Consider the following 21,609-nt stretch of genomic DNA (forward strand, 5'->3'; position numbering starts at 1 on the left):
CTGCAATATCGCCAAATAATTAAGGTATTAACTGAGGGGCCTAGTTTAGCACAGTAGTTGCGACAAGTTATAAGTTCCTGAAAAAATGCTCGTTCATTTCTCCTGTACCAAGTTCACACTACGCGCTTGACATTCAATCGGAGGTTCTGTTACGTATTTATTATGTTTGTACGTAAGAATGCTATCTGTAATATCGCCAAATAACTAAAGTATTAACGGAGGGGCGTAGTTTCTCACATTAACAGCGACAAGTTATAAATTCCTGTACAAATGCTCGTTCATTTCTCCCGTACCAAGTTTAAACTAAGCGCTTGTAATTCAATCGGAGGTTCTCCGGAGGCACCGATTGAAAGCGCCCGGAGCCTCCGCTCCGTAAACAACCGCTCCGTTAACAGCGCTAGTCAAGAATCGTTCTCTTTCAAATTTTTTCGTCCATCATTATTTAACTCTTGAGATTCTTTTCCCTTGCGGCCGGGCGATATCGATTTATTAGATCACTACTCTGTGTACTTGCACCTGAAGTTATTGTCCGCCATCTTTGTCCACTGTATTCATTACATTGACGGCCGCTAATGTAACGTAATGGTACAATAGTTATGTACGGACTTTATTTGGTATAAATCCTGATTGTATTATTTGTGAGGTTATGTCATGAAACTTACTGTATGTATATTAATATGAGTTTATTTAATGTAAGAACACATTTATTATTACTTGCATATATGATGTATAAACCCAATTCAATGTTGTGCAACACATGGTAATAATCCAGAACACGCATCTTGTATAAAACTCTTTTCATTGTAAATAGGTTATTGGAGACTCGAAATTACGAGAAAACATGTTGTATCATATTCTTCTAGAAGCCTGGCCAGGCAGTGTATATAGAGAGGCAGTCTTGAGGGTTGAGTTAAGTTGTTATGAGACTTGTGTGGAAGTCGTGTTAGGCGAGTGTTTGATGTCAAATATGTGAATATGTTATGTTGGTGGTTGGTTGAAATGCAATTGTGCAGACTTATTCTTATTCTTCATAACAGTGTTTTGTTCAGGATGACAGTTTTTTAGTGCATGTGTGTAGAATATGTATACATAATTTATTAAAAAGATAGTGTACATAAATGACAGCATTTCGTGTGTGCGTCTTTGTGGCTACAATAAGTTCTTTCATGGAGTAAGTCCTGGATATGTTCTTGTTTCTCCATAGATTGGGAGTTTTATGAAACACACTAGTTCAGGCAGGTGTAGGAGACATTATGCTCCCACATAACTTGGCCTGCCCTGAGCGTTTTGTTCCCATCCACACTAAAAAGTTGAAGAATATTGAGCGGTTCCTACCATACATTAAGCAGGATAAGGAGGAAGATTTTTATAAACGTATTCTAAAATGGAACAATGTGGATGGTTTGGAGGATGAGGGTGATGAAGTCTGATTTTACTATCCAGGGCTTTAATGGTCAGTTTTAAAAGAATAAAGAGGGTAACACTAAAAAAGCATTGTGTTTTGAAATTAAGGAGGATTGGCTAATGTAAATATTTCTTGATTTCTTTCTATCTCTTCTGGTGATATTTTAGCATTAGTATGTGATAATGTAAACACTCGTTGGCTTAGACAAACTTCATACTTTCAAAAATACTTTTTTTTAAATTTTAGAGACTGACTGTATTTTTATTAATGTAAATGCATGATATACAGTAGAACCTTGATTATACATTCCTGGAAACTACCTTTTCCCATATTATCCATTCAAATTACGTGGTCCTGCGAGCATCCTAATTAAATCACCGTTCAGAAATTTCAGTCCCATCAATGCTAAATCCTCGATCACATGTTTTTCAAGAAACTGTATCTCATGAAAGGACGGCTACCGCATACTTGCGGATCTTGGTGTTAACGTCCAGTCATTGCAGTAATTTGAGGAAGCAGAAAAGCGATCGGCGGTGAACTTGCATAAGGGTCCATCTTAGCATATTTGCGTGCTATTGTTTAGAGAATTGAAATCATAAAGCAGAGAGTGTCCACAACAATTGGAAGGAGACAGAGCACATTTTGACAGCTGTACTTGAAGACAGAACGAGTTTCGACAAATGTTCGTACTTGGAAAGCATCTACATTATGTCCAGCGTTAGATGTTTACTTTTTTTTTTCTTTTTTGCGAGTGTATTGACGAACAGGTTTTCGGCACTTCCCTCAGGGCACTGTATAGTCACTGAGCTTTCAGGCAGGAATCTAAACTGCTCCTCCTTAGGTAACACAAATTTAGTATTTTAATGTTATTGTATACGATTATGTTTTCGAGACCAGAACAGATGTTGCACCTTACATACATAACGCCATGGGAGGTTTTGGGATTGCCTATTACTGTTTTGGTCCTAATGTAAGACTAGGAATTTCACGTTATTGTGTTAAAATGTTAAAACCGCAGTTGTTTTATTTGTGCACGTTACATGTAAAAACCTTTGCATCATTTCGCACTCGTACTAACTTGGACAGCGGAGCGCGTTTCCCAGCTGAGCTCAAGGTCGCGAATAACCATAAATTCTGAAGTTTTGATGATACTTTTTCTCTTCCCAATTTAATCGTGATTAGTGACGGACATAATTGAATATAATGCATTTGAAAACTTGAGAATCAATAGTTACATTCAAAACAATATTCTCGAGTTCAACATAACCTTTAAAAGTCGATGTAGGCCGTAGGCCTAATTTGCGCGGTACATGATTTCCACAAACTGACTACAAATAGTATACCGGTGATCAAATTACAATGGAAGATTTAAAGAAAAAGGGATTTCGCCATCATGTTGGGCGCTTTTGTATCCAATGTCCTTTATTTTATTAGATTAGAGAATTAAAAAATACTTGTGGTCGATTGTTTGACTTGATGTTATTAGGTGTTTCGAACAGTTTGACCGATCAAAGTTGCTCAACTGAAAGAAGTTTTCAGAGGAAACCGACGAAGTTTCCCCGGTAAAACTGAATGTAAAGTTGCGAGACTTTTAAGTTGTGTACCGGTAATTAATGTTTGAAGCCGGGCCCACAGTCGAACTTGCCTGCCTCTCACACGGAGGACCCAGGTTCGATTCCTGGCCAGTTCAGGCATTTTTACCTGGATATGAGGGCTGGCTCCAGGTTCACTCATTCTATGATTACCTTTAATTGAGGCGCTATTATTAATGGTGAGATGGTGACCCCGGTCTAGAGAGCCAGGAATAACAACCGAGAGGATTCGTCACACTGACCATGCATCACCTCGTAATCTGCAGGCGTTAGGACCGAGCAGCGGTCGCTTGGTAGGCGGAAGGCCCTTTGGAGGTGTAGTTTGGTTTGGTTTAAGGGTTTTTGTAAGATTTTAATTATACATATATAATTTGTTTGTGATGTTTAGCCAAATTGTTCATGGTTCATTCATTCCCGGATTTTCTGTTTTCCCAAGTTGTACGTTTTTTTACGGTGGTCCCTCCAAAAACAGAGAATCGAGGTTCCACTTTACTACAGTTAGCAATGAATACTTTAATATCCCAAATAAAGGCTAATTTTCAAAGAATGGCACTTTTTAAATGCAATGCAATAATCATTACAACTTATTACAAGAGGTTTTTGCTTCCATAATGCAAGAACGCAGAATGCCAACACTAGGTTCAATGGACTTACTCTCTTTTAACAATTCATGATTCATTTACAGAATAACATTGTTGCACATGGATCTTCTTTGATACAGTTTTATACAATGTAATTAAAGTATCCAAAATGTGTTTCCAATACCTTACAAGCTCTCTGTGGATTTTATTTCACTAGTGGGCAATATTTTTGGAAACATTCGCACTTCTCATATTGCTGTCAGATTAATTAAGGTTTTGAATCCCACCATTGGCAGCCCTGAAGATGGTTTTCCATGGTTTCCCATTTTCATACCAGCAAATACTTAAGGCCACGGCTGCTCCCTTCCCAATCCTAGCCTTTCCCATTCTTGTGTCGCTGAGAGCCTTCAGTGAGTTAACACAACATTAAGCCACTAGGAAAAAAATAAAATGAAGCTCTCATAGAACAGAACTCCTTCAGCACATCATGATATGGCCCATGTTTGTTTACCAGAGGCTTTTTACGTGTTAGTTTTATATGATTCTTACAGTGACTGCAGGCCCAAATTATATGGCTTCACTTTGAATTCCACAATTAGTGATATTCTCACACCACAATCTTTAGCTCCCTGACTCCGTCATTTTCCTTTGTGTATGTGACCAACCCTAGTCCCTTTTCTCCACGGGGTTGGGTATGAAGTGAAATGAATCTTCGTAGCAAGTTTTTATGACCGGATGCCCTTCCTGACTTCAACTTCATCAGAGGAGTTAATGAATTCAAATGACTGAAATGATAACAGTATACACTGCCTGACAAAAAAAAGTTAAACGTGCAGAAGGAGTGGTCCAATATTATCCCATTTCAATATATGTGTATACCATTTATGTGTGAGTAAATGATTCAATTGACAAGGATCTGTAATGTGTAGAACACCCACCAGAGTATATTCACTGCTATGAGTCAGACAGTTAAGCAAGATGTGCAGAGAAGACCACGTACAGTACGAAGCACCTGCGCTGCCTCGCGGACACGTTAGACAGCCTATCCACCAACTGACAGCATTTGACAGAGGCCACATTGTGGGACTGCATGAGGCTGGTTGGTCGTATCGTGCAATTGGCATGCATGTGGGCCATTCGGATGTCGCAGTGGCCCGATGTTGGACTCACTGGGTACATGAGGGCACCCAATCATGTCATGCAGGTTCAGGTCAACCAAGAAACACCACCCCAAGGGAGAAGACCATCATATGGTGCACTAAGCATTGCGGGATCCCATAACTTCCGCTTCCGCCATCCCCGAACATGTACTGAAGACTCTAAAACATCCTGTGAGTTCTCGCACAGTGTCTTGACTACTTGCATCTGCGGGATTGAGGTCCATGCCTTGGTTGCCATTGACACCAGAACACCAACGCCTATGTTTGGAGTGGTGCCTTGCCCGGGAGGCATGGACAGATTACGACTGGCATCCCATCAGGTTTAGCAATGAGTCCCGCTTCTCCATAACCTCCGATTACTATCGGGTGTGGGTTTTACGGCATCGAGGGCAGATCCTGCCCATATTGTGGAAAGACACACAGGCACAATCCCTTGCATCATGGTTTGGGGAGCCATTGAATATGTATTCAGGTCATCTCTACTAGTGCTTTGGCAGACTTTGATGGCACAGCGATACATCACAGACATTCTGCATCTGCATGTCCTACCCCTTATGGCACAGCACCCTGGGACAGTGTTCCCACGCACAGCACATGTGTGTATGGACTGCCTAGAGCATGTGGCCAACAAGATCCCCGGACCTCTCCATCATTGAACACGTGTGGGATCTGAAGGGACAGCTGCAACAACTTGGACAAACTTGCCTCAGGAGAGGATCCAAAGGCTATTTGACACCATTCCAAATCGCATAAGGGCATGCATTACGGCCGGGGGCCAGGGGTGCATATAGTAACCAGTTCAATAAAGGCACATGGCTTTCAGCATATGTAGTTAAATTCACTTTCAACCACTCCTTCTGGGTGCTTAACTTGTTTTGTCAGGCGGTGTATATGATGCTGGCTCCGCAGTGTAGCGGTAGCATGCCTGTCTCTTACCTGAAGGCCCCGGGTTCAATTCCCGACCAGGTCAGGGATTTTTACCTGTACCTGAGGGCTGATTTGAGGTTCACTCAGCCGTTAATAAACTTAACCGTGATATTAATATGGTTGATTGATCTGTATTGACTTGTCTGAATCTATTACAGAACTATTTAAAAGAGTTTTACTTGAGTCCCCCTTGTCAATACACCTTATAATGAAAGAAAACTATTTATTTTACCATACTGCCCCCATTTTTCCCGAGCTAAGCCCAGCCATCGAGCGATGAGTCCCAAGGTGGACCGTTCGATCGTTGGCTATCACTTTCTAGAGGCATTTAAGGGTTGTAAGGATTGATGACCAAGCAGGATAAAAAGAAATATTAAAACAACACTCTGACATTTATTCACATAAGCAATTAAACAACAAAATATTCTTGCTAATATTTCCTCTTTTTACATAACAGAGCTTTCATAATATCGGGTTTCTTCCTCGATCTAGAGTGACTTGTGTTCATATCTCCAGCTCTACTGTGCTGTAAATGAAACCAAAGAAGTAATTAGGCCACTTGCCTTTTTAAACCAAACATTTAACTGAAAGAACTAAATAAACATGTGTTCAAAGTTTCACCAATTTAAAGTTGCCTCAACACGTGGTCTTTGCTATGTACACAGCTGAATTAATCATTTACAATATTTAATAATGGTTAATGACACTAACGTGAACTTCAGTAGCAAAGAAAAACTGTTTCCAAAATTCTTAAATTAATTAATTATTATCTTGATTATTATTATTATTATTAGCATTCAATTAACTTGTTTCATTGTAACACGATCGTGTTCTTACTAGTTCTCCACCGCATCATTTATCTAATGTTCATCATTAATATTTCAGAGTAATGATTTTTGATTAATTATTAATGACTTATTTTCACAATGTTTCGAAGCAATCATGCGGCTGACAAATTTCTACCTTTAATCTTTGCATTTCATCTCTACTCAAATTAATCTTAAAGTATTTCAGATTTTTGGAAATTTACATTACCAACGTGTGAGCTAGTTAAATAAATTTTGTTACAAATCGAGTGCCTTTACAAAGTAACGAGATGATCTTTCCTTTTAAATCTCGCAAATAAAAATTAAATTCCTTCCTAGTCTTCCTTGACTTAATTTAATTAAACTTTCCCTTAAGGGCATGAAATTATTTCTTAAGGCAACACACAACGATGAATGTGATCCGCGTCACGGCGAGTGCGCGACCAGATCAAAATTAAATGAAATAAACATGGCACAAGAGAAATATACACATTTACACACACATTCACACTAGGGAAACACGTTTTATGTACACTATTTACAGCGAATCCTGACTTGGCAATTTTAGTTATGATTTTTATCGATGGTCGGGACGCGTAATGTCTCGCAGAAATAATTCGTGCACAGAAATTCTCTTACATTAATGGTGGCTAGTGATCGAAGTCATGAGTATCACTTGATAGAAATACATTTCACATATCAGTGCAAGTTCATCTAATTCATGAGATAATAATAGAAGATTCTAGTAAAATCCATAAGCACTACCATCATGTGGGCTACAGGTTGAATTTACCGCAAGCGTGAGCCTTACTCGCATTATTTTTACTTCCTACCTGTGAAATACACTCACAAACACGTGCTCCACTAATTATAATCTATCTTGCGTTCCAAATACACAAGAATAAATCAATATCACCACTAATTCATCATTTACTCAATTATGCAACAAATATCCCTCAGGATAGGCCATATTCCAGACCCTACATGAACAGAGCACATTCTATCTCACATTTAGGAATTCTACAGTAGTTTTATGGCTCACGAGCGTTTACTTCTGTTTTACCCGATCTTTAATCAATATTATTATCATTTAAGTGATTATTACATCTACTGATTCTCCTGGAATGTAGTAAAATTAGATGACTTCATCATAAAAAAAACAACAAGTGATTTTAAAAGACACTAGGTTCGACCCTATTCACTCAAAATGTACACGCAAATTTCCCGTCCGGTAACTTTCAATATTATAAAGAAAGTGGATTTATCGTGTGGTCAGTGATTATTAAACTTAAGCTCCTTAAGCATGGGAAGTCAGTCTAAGACAACCTACATGTCTACTCTAATAGATTTCAAAATCTCATTCACACGTACCTAGTCTACCATGACACCTTAAGAAGTAGGAAAATGAAATATTTCTAACTACAGCAAACTGATAGATCTACGACTTAAGAAGAAAGACCTCTAGTTGTACAGAAGATAGGACAGATAAATTAAATTAAAGAGGTACTCAAGTTTTTGTAGAGTTCGATTCCCGTCGACAGTCAGTTATTTCAGCATACTCCGGCCAGTCTTCTTCCAATTACCAGAGACGCCTTACATTTTTACAGCTCCATGGAGGCTCTGTGATGGATGTCCCTCGATGAAATGATGTTGGTAGTTGCGGAATTCTTCATCTTGAGATCTTCAATTCCAAGACGTCTTCGTTGATTGCTGGTCACAAGCTGTAACTGAGATGACAAAATTAAGTATTTTGAACAAGCACACGCAGAATATAAACAGCTCGTCTACACTGTCACACTTAACTTGGCTCCTAGACGTTTTTATTCCACAGAATTCACTAATTATCAGACTAAATTCTGGTAGAACGGGCGTCGACTTGTCTTGAAATTTCTCCTTCCACGTGGTCCGATGAGGTGATGTCTCACGCAGCGAACAAGCATTAAGAAGAGCGTAAAGCGAAGAGCATTAAGCGTTAAGAGAGCGATTCACTCGAAGCAAGGCCTTTTATAATTAGCCCAGGAAGGCGTGTTCTTCAGCGAGAACGGTAATTGGCTGATGATCACCTTTAATTTGCGCAGACTATTCTAGAAACAAGCTGGGTCGCGCGTGCGAAGGTAGTCACGTGGTTAGCTATAACCTTGACACAGTCCTGCCGGTGACGTATCGCACCCCTCTGAATGACAAAAAAACTCGTTCTCACCTCGCCACGAGTTCCCAAGTGATGTGTTGCGGCTTCAAGCAGACAATAAAATCTTTGCTTTCCACTTGTTAAAATATTCATAAAATCGCCAATTTTCACGGGGACATCTCTCCCTTGGTTGGAATATAATTTCATTTGTAGATGAAATTATTACATAACAGTGTCCATAACTATTGTTCCGGAAAATTGGTTGTTGAATCACCTGGTAGTAACTTGGTTGAGCTCGCGATAGGTGTGAGACTCGGAGTTCTTCGTTCCGCTCCTGGCATCCAGTAGCCTAGTCTCTCCATACAGGGTGTTTCTCAAATTTTATTCCCATCTTCAGTAACTTATTTTTCCCTTTTAACAGATGGTTACATGGTGTCAGCTAGTGGTGTAGGTGTTCGGTAGAGTCTTAAATTAGCGGCATTGTGGACAGCTTCGTAGGATTTATCCAAACTTTGTATTTTATAGGAGTTGTTGCCAAAGACTTTAATGATCTTGTAGGGTCCCACAAACAAGGGTGCAAATTTGGCATAAAATTTGCTCGTAGGCTCGGACACAGCTGGTCTCCTCAATAATACGTATTCGTTTAATCGGAGAGGTCGGTGAAATCTCCTCCCTTGAACTCTTCGGTTTCGTCTCTCAGCGTGGCGTCTCAGTGATTCCGTTGCCTTCTCAATGTTTTCCTGGGGAGTAGGTCTTACGGTTCCAGGACACTGAATGATGTGATCCCAAGATCTCACAGGGTAATTATTAAAATGAAGCACTGATGGAATTTGGGAGGTAGCTTCGTGAATAGTGCCGTTAGAACATTCCATAATAATCGGAAGTACATCTACCCATTTCCAATGAGCATTCCCGCAGAATATTCTACAGAACTTGGCCAGCTCTTGCATTACACGTTCCGCTGGATTACTAGACGGATGTCTCACGGAATTTAGTACATGTTTGATGCCCAGTTGGGTCATGGCTTGTTTAAATTCGGCCGAGGTGAATTGCGGTCCGTGGTCTGTCAGAATGGCCTGAGGCTTTCCCATGTGAGGAATTATATTCCGGGTGATTCTCCACAGAACGGCTTTAGTGGTGGCCTTCTGGGATTGGATATAACGTCACGTATTTGGAAAACACATCGATGGTCACAACCACATGACGGTTCCCTCGCTTAGAAGTTGGAATCTGACCGAACAAGTCCATTGCGTAGAGTTCTTTCGGAGCAGATGGCAAAATAGGAATGGGACTTTGCTGTAATAAATGAGAGCTTGGTTTGACTCTCTGACAAGTGTCACATGTCCTGACGACATCATTTACAAAGGTTCTCAATCCTTCCCATGTGAATGATTCTAATATCGTGGCAACAGTCTTATCTACTCCACCATGACCTGTAATTCTATGGACGTGCCAAGTAAGAAGTTCCCGTAGCTTCGGCGGTATAACAGCTCGTAGTTTCGTCCTAGCAGAGTCAATGAACTTATACAGGATTCCATTGATATAACGGAAATTTCTAGCTTGTCTCTTTATTTTCCGAAATCCTGGCTCGTTTGGGGTAAGTTTGTCTTCGAGACAGTCAATGATAGGCCGTAACTTAGGGTCCCGCTTCTGTGCCTGTCGAAGGTAACCAAGTTTGCGTAGGAACTCGTGGTCTTCCTGTATTAACGTTATCTGATGTATCTCTGCGACTTCAGAATTAGGGTTTCGACTCAGGCAGTCGGCTAACAAGTTGTTCTTCCCGGAGCAATGTTCTAACTGGAGGTTAAATTGTTGTACAAAGAGTGTCCATCTGAAAACTCGTTCGGAAGCCATGGTTGTTTTTAGCATGAAAGTTAATGCACGATGGTCAGTCCTGACAATGATGGGAAATCCGTAAATTAATTTCTGCCAGTATTTGAGAGCGTAGACTATGGATAACATTTCCAGTTCAGTTACGGAGTAATGTTTTTCGTGCTTCCTTATCTTCCTGCTGATGAAAGCCAAGTATGTCCTGTTTTCAGGGTTCTCCTTGTCTTCTTGGAAAAGAACGGCTCCTATCCCAATGTTTGAGGCATCAGTTTGTAGAATGAAGGGCCTAGTAAAGTCAGGGTATCCCAGCCTAACGTTGTTTACGAGCATTTCTTTCGTCTTAGTGAAGGCTTTGTCACATTCGGCGCTCCACTTCCATCTATTGCCCTTCTTTAGGAGATCCTGCAATGGAGCAACTGTCTGAGTGTAGTTAGGACAGTGGTTCGAAAAGAACTGGGCCATTCCCAAGAATTGCCGGACCTGTTTCACTCTCACAGGCTTAGGAAAATTACTAATGGCTTCGATTTTGACTGGGTTGGGTTTCACGCCATCGCCGTCTATGATGTGTCCCAGAAATAAAATCTCGGACTTGCAAAAGTGAGACTTCTTCAGGTTCACGTGGAAGCCAGCGTCGGATAAGTTCTTAAGGAGTTTCTCCAATTTAACGAGGTGTTCCTCTAACGTTTCACTCGCTAGGAGGAGATCATCAACATACCTCGTTGTGAAGGCTTTAACCTCGTCGGTTAGGCATCTTTCGAGTGCTCGGATAAGCGCGCAGCCAGCGTTACGGATTCCGAAGGGTAGCCTGCAGAAAACATAGGTTTGCTGGTCGTATATGAAGCCTGTCAATAGCCTGGATTTTTCTTCAAGCAGAATATGGAAGTAGGATGACGTAAAATCAACAGAAGAGAAGTATCTCATACCCCTGAATTTTCTAATGACGTCTTTGATCGTCGGAGGCTGATCATTCTCTGGAATTAGCTTTTCATTCACGGATCGAGCGTCTAAACACACGCGCAGCGATCCGTCTGGCTTAGACACGACTACTAAAGGGTTAATGAATGGACTGCTAGCTTTCATGACAATTCCATCCCTCTCCATTTCTTCAATAATCTTGCCGACTCTGGAGTAAAATTTTTCCGGTATCGGATACGGCTTCTTCTTGAAGGGTAGCCAGTCTGTTACAAGAAGTGAGTATTGAAAGTTGGGAATAAGACCTGGTTTGGAATCGAACAAGTTCTTATATTTCAGTAGCAAATTCTGCAGCTGAATCTGTTCTTTTTCCGTACCCATGGCTTGCCTTGATTTCTCGAAAATGAGATCGAAGGGGTGTATGTCGTTATCGCCTTCTTCTAGTACTTTATCCATGGCCATTAAAATTTCCTCAGAGGCCTCATGGTCTTCGGTTTCCCTCGGAGATAAGGCGTCTGTTTCCCCGCAATAAGCAGATGGGTCGTTTACATCGGAAGGGTTTAGCATGGCAGTCTCGGAAAAATCCGCCTTCCTGAATTGAATGGAGTTTGACTGCATGTCAATCATGGCTTGGTAAGACATTAGGAAGTCTGCACCCAAAATAATATTAAATTTAATGTTGGACATGGCTAGGAATACTTGAGGAAATATCGTCCGTCCAATCTCGACATCCAACAATGTCTGTTGTTTACACATGACAGACTTGTCCGGTATTATGCCTTTAATTTTTACGTGAGATACCGGTATGACAGGTATATCATTTCGGTCCCTCAGGTCTCTCAAAAATGCCGTCGAAATGACGCTAATCGTCGATCCAGTATCTATGAGACATTTTACGTGAACATTGCAGATTCGTGCTGAAATGATGGGTAACGTCGATGGTATTTCGCTGTTACGCTGACCAACCTCATCCAACAAGTCTTCGGGCTTGGTAGTCCATGAGTCGACCTGTACCACAATCCATTCTTGAGGTTTAGTGATTTTGCCTTCAGGATTCAGGCTATCTCCTCTTACTGGAGATGGAGTTTTTTTTTGTCAGCACCTTGGCTGTGCTCCTGACTCGAGTTGTTATGTTGGCTTCCCCGAGCCTTGGCCTCTTGGTATTGAAGGCTTTCCGCTCCCACGATATCAGGGTTGGTATCCTGGGTTTGGATTGCTCTTCGCCATCTTTCGTTTTCCTGCGTCGAGTTTTGAAGGTCCTTGAGATATTTTTCTTTTTCTTCTTCTCGCCAGTCTCTCCTTCCTCTTGAGTGGCGGAAGTCCTGGTTTCGGTTCCAGCTCCTTCGGTAATCTGAGTATGGACGCTTCCTCTCGTTACGTCTGGAATATTCCCAGTTTCTAATGGGTCTATTTCTGCGTACGGGCGATCGATCACGAGGTGAATCTTGCCCTCCAGGGTTACGTTTCCACGTTCTCCCTTGGTTGACTGATTTCGATTCTTCCTCCTTATTCGTTGTTACCTGATGGATCTGAGGTTCCGAGTTTCGTCCCTGACGAACTGGTTCTTTGGACGTCATGTCTAATTGTCTTAACAACGCCTCAGCCTGGATTGCAGATTGCGTATTTGAGGCTATCATGATCCTCTGCACATCTGGTGGTAACTGTCGGGTGATCAACTTAACCAACTCAGGTTCTGATGGCGGTGAGTCTAGTTCCCTTAATTTTCTTAATTGGCTGGACAGAAAGTCCGCATATCTCGTGGGCGTAGATGATGCATATTTCCTGGCGTATAACTCCGTCCTAAGGTTGTATTGGACGTCGCTATTCCAGTACTTCTCCAGGAATGCTTTCTTGAAACTTTCGAAATCGTCAAACGAAAATCGAAATGCGACAAACCAGGTATGAACTGAGTCTTCCAGGAATTTTTCGGTGACTCTTAGCTGCCTTTCTGGTGGAATTTTCGCATCGCGAAAGTAATCCTGCAGTTCCCGAATAAAGCCTTTCGGAGTCACGTTTCCTCTAACGTTATTGAATTTCTTGGGTTGGTCTTCGTGAAGACGAATTATGTTTACTATTTGCGTCTGGCCGGTTGTATTCATTTGAGACGCATTTACTGTCGGCTCTGAAGAAATGTCAATTGTATTCGCAGCGCCTGTCCCTGCAGTTGCAAGTGGAGTTGACGTCAGACCCGTGCCGGTTACACGTTGCTCCAGTAATGCCTGCTTCTCTAGCAATGAGTTTGTGACCTTGCTAGTGTTCTCGTTCTGGATTTTCAGGAGATGCATTTCATGTACAAGCTCCTTAATTCCATCCGTGTACTCCTTTCGAATCCCTTCGGTTTCAGTTTTTGACTCAGTCGTGACCTTATGTATGGCATTCATCAGGGTGGTTTTAATGGTTTTTATTTCGCCCCAACTATCCTCAAGCGACTCGTGGATATAATCCATCCGTTCCGAGGTATCGACTTGGGATGTCTCGATTTTGTCGAGAATGCCCTTTTCGACTTGTTGTAGTTTCTCGTTTAATCCAATGAATTTCTTCGCCCAAGCCGTTTTCGTAACCTTAAGGTCCTCTGAATTTGTGTCAATCTTTTCCTCAATATTCAGGAATGATTGTTCAACTTCGCCCTTGTATTTGTCGATTCCAGTTAATATGTCCTGCTGAACGTTCGCCAGTCGTTCACTGAATTCATTGGACATGCCCGCCATAGACTTGGCAATGTTTTCGTTTACCTCCTTTTTCATAGAAGCGAAATCATTCTTGACTATTACGAGCTCGCTCTGCATTGAGGCTAGCTTGCCGTTAAAAAGTTTAATGTCCGAACATATTTTCCCTAAACCTTCTTCAGTTTGGTTTTTAATGTCCGTCAACTTTTCTTCAATAGCTTCCCCGAGAGATTTTTCGAGGTTTATTTGTGCGTCACTGAGATCATTAAGTCCTTTTTCTAAGTGTACCTGACTATTGTGGAGTTCAGAGAGTCCTTTCTCTAAGTTTTTCTCTAAGTTAGTTTGACTATTATTGAGTTCAAAGAGTCCTTTCTCTAAGTTTTTCTCTAAAGTTTTCTCTAGGTTCTTCTCTAAATTAGTTTGATTTTCATTAAGTTTTTGTTCTAAGTTAGCATTGATCCTCTCCTCCATTGCCAACAACATCTGCCTTAAGTCCTCCATAGTTACAATTATTCATTAAATGGCTATTCTGGTATTGGAAGGATTCTAACCGGACTACTGAAATATTGGGAATCGAACTCTATCAAATTTGTGAAGGCACCGATTTGTCGATATCATGAAAGTTCCAAATTTTCACCAATATCGGTCGCAATTATGAGTCTAACTTTAATTAATTATCATCGCAGCAAATTCAAATTTCTAATTACCAGCAAGAATTTGTTTTTAACAATATTCATACAAGTTACATTTAACATGTGCTTATGTTAGCCACAAGAATTTGGGCGAATAAATGTGTCAGAGTCAGCCTAATTTAATTGGTCATCTGATCTTGTCAATGTCATAAACACTGGACAGCACAAGATCATTTTCGAGCTTGGATAAGCCAATCTCGAGCCCCACGCTTGGATTAAGCCATCTTAAATGCCCCCATTTTTCCCGAGCTAAGCCCAGCCATCGAGCGATGAGTCCCAAGGTGGACCGTTCGATCGTTGGCTATCACTTTCTAGAGGCATTTAAGGGTTGTAAGGATTGATGACCAAGCAGGATAAAAAGAAATATTAAAACAACACTCTGACATTTATTCACATAAGCAATTAAACAACAAAATATTCTTGCTAATATTTCCTCTTTTTACATAACAGAGCTTTCATAATATCGGGTTTCTTCCTCGATCTAGAGTGACTTGTGTTCATATCTCCAGCTCTACTGTGCTGTAAATGAAACCAAAGAAGTAATTAGGCCACTTGCCTTTTTAAACCAAACATTTAACTGAAAGAACTAAATAAACATGTGTTCAAAGTTTCACCAATTTAAAGTTGCCTCAACACGTGGTCTTTGCTATGTACACAGCTGAATTAATCATTTACAATATTTAATAATGGTTAATGACACTAACGTGAACTTCAGTAGCAAAGAAAAACTGTTTCCAAAATTCTTAAATTAATTAATTATTATCTTGATTATTATTATTATTATTAGCATTCAATTAACTTGTTTCATTGTAACACGATCGTGTTCTTACTAGTTCTCCACCGCATCATTTATCTAATGTTCATCATTAATATTTCAGAGTAATGATTTTTGATTAATTATTAATGACTTATTTTCACAATGTTTCGAAGCAATCATGCGGCTGACAAATTTCTACCTTTAATCTTTGCATTTCATCTCTACTCAAATTAATCTTAAAGTATTTCAGATTTTTGGAAATTTACATTACCAACGTGTGAGCTAGTTAAATAAATTTTGTTACAAATCGAGTGCCTTTACAAAGTAACGAGATGATCTTTCCTTTTAAATCTCGCAAATAAAAATTAAATTCCTTCCTAGTCTTCCTTGACTTAATTTAATTAAACTTTCCCTTAAGGGCATGAAATTATTTCTTAAGGCAACACACAACGATGAATGTGATCCGCGTCACGGCGAGTGCGCGACCAGATCAAAATTAAATGAAATAAACATGGCACAAGAGAAATATACACATTTACACACACATTCACACTAGGGAAACACGTTTTATGTACACTATTTACAGCGAATCCTGACTTGGCAATTTTAGTTATGATTTTTATCGATGGTCGGGACGCGTAATGTCTCGCAGAAATAATTCGTGCACAGAAATTCTCTTACATTAATGGTGGCTAGTGATCGAAGTCATGAGTATCACTTGATAGAAATACATTTCACATATCAGTGCAAGTTCATCTAATTCATGAGATAATAATAGAAGATTCTAGTAAAATCCATAAGCACTACCATCATGTGGGCTACAGGTTGAATTTACCGCAAGCGTGAGCCTTACTCGCATTATTTTTACTTCCTACCTGTGAAATACACTCACAAACACGTGCTCCACTAATTATAATCTATCTTGCGTTCCAAATACACAAGAATAAATCAATATCACCACTAATTCATCATTTACTCAATTATGCAACAAATATCCCTCAGGATAGGCCATATTCCAGACCCTACATGAACAGAGCACATTCTATCTCACATTTAGGAATTCTACAGTAGTTTTATGGCTCACGAGCGTTTACTTCTGTTTTACCCGATCTTTAATCAATATTATTATCATTTAAGTGATTATTACATCTACTGATTCTCCTGGAATGTAGTAAAATTAGATGACTTCATCATAAAAAAAACAACAAGTGATTTTAAAAGACACTAGGTTCGACCCTATTCACTCAAAATGTACACGCAAATTTCCCGTCCGGTAACTTTCAATATTATAAAGAAAGTGGATTTATCGTGTGGTCAGTGATTATTAAACTTAAGCTCCTTAAGCATGGGAAGTCAGTCAAAGACAACCTACATGTCTACTCTAATAGATTTCAAAATCTCATTCACACGTACCTAGTCTACCATGACACCTTAAGAAGTAGGAAAATGAAATATTTCTAACTACAGCAAACTGATAGATCTACGACTTAAGAAGAAAGACCTCTAGTTGTACAGAAGATAGGACAGATAAATTAAATTAAAGAGGTACTCAAGTTTTTGTAGAGTTCGATTCCCGTCGACAGTCAGTTATTTCAGCATACTCCGGCCAGTCTTCTTCCAATTACCAGAGACGCCTTACATTTTTACAGCTCCATGGAGGCTCTGTGATGGATGTCCCTCGATGAAATGATGTTGGTAGTTGCGGAATTCTTCATCTTGAGATCTTCAATTCCAAGACGTCTTCGTTGATTGCTGGTCACAAGCTGTAACTGAGATGACAAAATTAAGTATTTTGAACAAGCACACGCAGAATATAAACAGCTCGTCTACACTGTCACACTTAACTTGGCTCCTAGACGTTTTTATTCCACAGAATTCACTAATTATCAGACTAAATTCTGGTAGAACGGGCGTCGACTTGTCTTGAAATTTCTCCTTCCACGTGGTCCGATGAGGTGATGTCTCACGCAGCGAACAAGCATTAAGAAGAGCGTAAAGCGAAGAGCATTAAGCGTTAAGAGAGCGATTCACTCGAAGCAAGGCCTTTTATAATTAGCCCAGGAAGGCGTGTTCTTCAGCGAGAACGGTAATTGGCTGATGATCACCTTTAATTTGCGCAGACTATTCTAGAAACAAGCTGGGTCGCGCGTGCGAAGGTAGTCACGTGGTTAGCTATAACCTTGACACAGTCCTGCCGGTGACGTATCGCACCCCTCTGAATGACAAAAAAACTCGTTCTCACCTCGCCACGAGTTCCCAAGTGATGTGTTGCGGCTTCAAGCAGACAATAAAATCTTTGCTTTCCACTTGTTAAAATATTCATAAAATCGCCAATTTTCACGGGGACAATACATGTTTCGGGAAGTTATCCATTCCCTTCATCAGTGATGTCAGTTCAAAGAATATTACGCTATCTTTTGTTTTTACAATTTAAATAAGTATTGTGTCCTAAATCACCATATCAATGAATAAAGAAAACTAAAGACACTAATGAAATATTATGAAAATGATCAATACATAAAATTTTGTTGAACGGAATAAGAATACTTATATAAATTTAAGATCAAATTTTTTCTTATTTTTTCTTGTTCCTAAAATGATCATATGCTAGTATATACAGTGGGTTATCTTCTGTACTTCTCTCATTTAGATGTGAAGTGCATTTGAAATACCATTCACAGAATTACCGACAATATAATACATTGTATACTTTTACTGTATCATGACATATTTTAATATCCATTCATGTATCTATCCATATATCATAATGTATGTCATTGTACTGTACATGTAGCTTTTAACACTAGTTTTATTACTTTATAAGAAGATTTTTTCAAGGACTCGACAAACTCAATTAAGGCTGATATAAATATTTGCATTGCAAGTAATGTAAAGTATTGAATAGGTGGAATAATACAATATTTGTGATGGTTGTAGGTGGAACTGAAGGATGCCCTGCACGAGGACTACGGTCTGCAGACGAGAGTGGCAGAGGGAGGCTGCAACTTCAGCGTCGGCCAGCGCCAGCTGGTGTGCCTGGCACGTGCCCTCATCAGGAATAACAAGATCCTGATGCTGGACGAGGCTACAGCCAACGTCGACCCTTAGTGAGTGAAAAGATTAATTGAACTTGTTAGTGTGTGAACATTCTGTGGCTGAGTTTGTAGACGATATCCATAGAGTGAGGCTACTGCTGTAGAATTCAGGAAACTGACCAGCATCATAATCATCAGTTCTAATCCTATGTTAACATTGCTGCTTTCACGGGCCGCATTTGAAGACATGATATGGGCTTTTGCCGCGTCAAGGAAACAAGGTGAAACTCTTTACGTTTTGCTGAAAACTTTGCTCTGCATCTTCAGAAGAAAATCTCAATTCACGAGGAAGTCTTCTACAATAATGAGGGTTTGAATTTATGATTGTTTTACTGTAGTGGCACGTTTGTTCGTCACCAGGTGGCTCGCTGTATGCTGGCACAGTGCTCCATGCGGGAGCTGATGACAACATTAAGCTCTAATTGCGGTGTTCTATCACACCGTGTGTGCTTGAGAAGTATCAGAGAGGACATCAGACGAATAGGGATGAACGTAGTGGAAGAAAATATAAACGAAACTATCTTTACATCGGTCTGTTTTCAGACCAATATTGCTTTACGGGAGTGAAAGCTGGGTGGACTCAAGATATCTTATTCATAAGTTAGAAGTAACAGACATGAAAGTAGCAAGAGTGATTGCTGGTACAAACAGGTGGGAACAATGGCAGGAGGGTACTCGGAATGAGGAGATAAAGGCTCATTTAGGAATGAACTCGATGGATGAAGCTGTACGCATAAACTGACTTCGGTGGTGGGGTCATGTGAGGCGAATGGAGGAGGATAGGTTACCTAGGAGAATAATGGACTCTGCTATTGAGGGTAAGAGAAGTAGAGGGAGACCAAGACGACGATGGTTAGACTCGGTTTCTAATGATTTAAAGATAAGAGGTATGGAACTAAATGAGGCCACAACACTAGTTGCAAATCGAGGATTGTGGAGACGTTTAGTAAATTCACAGAGGCTTGCAGACTGAACGCTGAAAGGCATAACAGTCTATAATGATAATGTATGTATGTATGTAATAATATAAATACAACAAAAGACACCAGGATAGAATAGAATAGAACATATGTTCTTTCCATTCTTCAGAATATTGAAGTAAATGGAAAACTATTAGAAGTTGTGAAAAGCTTCAAACATTTGGGGAATATACTTGCAGACAGTGGGAAAATCCAGCAAGCCAATGATTGGGTTTTACCTATGTGTAAGAGGTACAGTGTGGAACCGGGATGTCCCAGAGAAATGGAACAAATATATTCGGTTATTACACACCATTTTGACATATGCGACGGGCACATGGACAGCAACAAAACATGATGAAAACAATCCACATAGCCAAGATGAATTTCTTTAGAGGAATATTTGGGAAGACATAACGGGATGCAATCAGAGATATAGAAATCAGAGAGAGAATTGGATTCCCTAAACTGCAAGACAAGATAGAGAACAGTAAGCTGAAATTGTATGGACACATGATGAGAATGGAAGAGGATAGAGATTTAAAGACTGTGTTTATGGAGAAAATGATAGGAGTAAGTGGATGGATATGGTGAAGAAGTGTATAGAGAAGAGAGGAGTAAAAGTAGAAGAAATGTTGGAGGAAGTAAGGCAGTGGTGGAGGGATAGAAAACTGTGCACAACCCGATCCAGAAGACTGGATATGGGAAATGAAGGTAAAGAAGAAATTGAAATCCCCTACCCTGGCAGGGAATTGAACCCAGAAGCCTTTGAACCAAAGACCACTATGTTAACAATTCAGCCTATGAGCTGATATTACATGAACAAAGCCATTAAAAATGTAGCCAACAGATGAAGCTTCCTCTTTGTAAACTCTCCCCAACATGATGATATGTGCTATAATAGTTCTTTGTAATAATAATGTTAAAGAAAAGAAAAGTATTGCCACGGTGATATGTTAATATATATGAGTCTGATGTCTGATTATGAAGGAAGTAAAGGAGATAGATGTTGGTTTGAAAATATATATTGTGTAAGAAAGAGAAAGGATAAAAATTTGATATATAAAACGAAAATTTTCTGAAGTTTAATGCTTGAAGATTCAAAAGAAGATTAAGATTTAACACTACCATAAAGAATTCAAGAAAAATTGAAGGTGTCTACTTATGTATGTTGGATGAGAATATTTAGGAGCATCCGAAGTAATTCGTAACTTGATGAGCTGGGCCGGTTACATGTAAGATGGTTAGCACAGACCAAGCAAACCTGATGGCAGAAACAGAGCAGTTAACAACCATGAGCGACAGACTTTCTTCTTCTTCTTCTTCTTCTTCTTCTTCTTCTTCTTCTTCTTCTTCTTCTTCTTCTTCTTCTTCTTCTTCTTCTTCTTCTTCTTCTTATTCTTATTATTATTATTATTATTATTATTATTATTATTATTATTATTATTATTATTATTATTATTATTATTATTATTATTATTATGTCCGACTCGGCTGAATGGTCAGCATACTGGCCTTCGGTTCAGAGGGTCCCGGGTAACTCACACACCACACATAACACTATCCTCCACCACAATAACACGCAGTTACCTACACGTGGCAGATGCCGCCCACCCTCATCGGAGGGTCTGCCTTACAAGGGCTGCACCCGGCTAGAAATAGCCACACGAAATTATTTATTATTATTATTATTATTATTATTATTATTATTATTATTATTATTATTATTATTATTATTATTATTATTATTATTATTATTATTACGGGGTTACCCGTGGAACAGCAGAGGTGAAAGAAGGTGCTGGGTGGAATAGGTCTCAACTTACGAAATTAAAGTTAATTTAAAACTTTAACAAAGGTTATATTTTCTTTTCAAGGTAAATAAATAACAGAATATAACGGGTACCAAGTAGCAGATCAACAAATTAAGAAAGTACAATTTTATTTCGTTACAAAATTTGGGCTTCGAGCCCGACACTCGCGAACCTTGAGCTATGAGCCCGACTTTACCTATATACCAAGTTCAAACAAAGGGGGAGAAAACCCCAATCATGCCAAGGAGCACTGGCTCCTGATTACCATATTAAGCCTCCACGAGG

The 21,609-nt window shown here is 39.7% G+C and overlaps 1 protein-coding gene across 1 annotated transcript in view; it reads left to right on the forward strand.

Moving 5' to 3' along the window:
* LOC136858052 (probable multidrug resistance-associated protein lethal(2)03659) overlaps positions 1–21,609 on the forward strand; it is a 327,592-nt gene that overhangs the window by 284,527 nt on the left and 21,456 nt on the right. The window contains exon 22 of the mRNA XM_068229848.1: positions 18,394–18,563. Within this exon, the coding sequence (XP_068085949.1) occupies positions 18,394–18,563 (170 nt within the window). The remainder of the gene's footprint in view (positions 1–18,393; positions 18,564–21,609) is intronic.

The sequence above is a fragment of the Anabrus simplex genome, chromosome 1 (assembly GCF_040414725.1).
Source record: "Anabrus simplex isolate iqAnaSimp1 chromosome 1, ASM4041472v1, whole genome shotgun sequence".
NCBI lineage: Eukaryota > Metazoa > Arthropoda > Insecta > Orthoptera > Tettigoniidae > Anabrus > Anabrus simplex.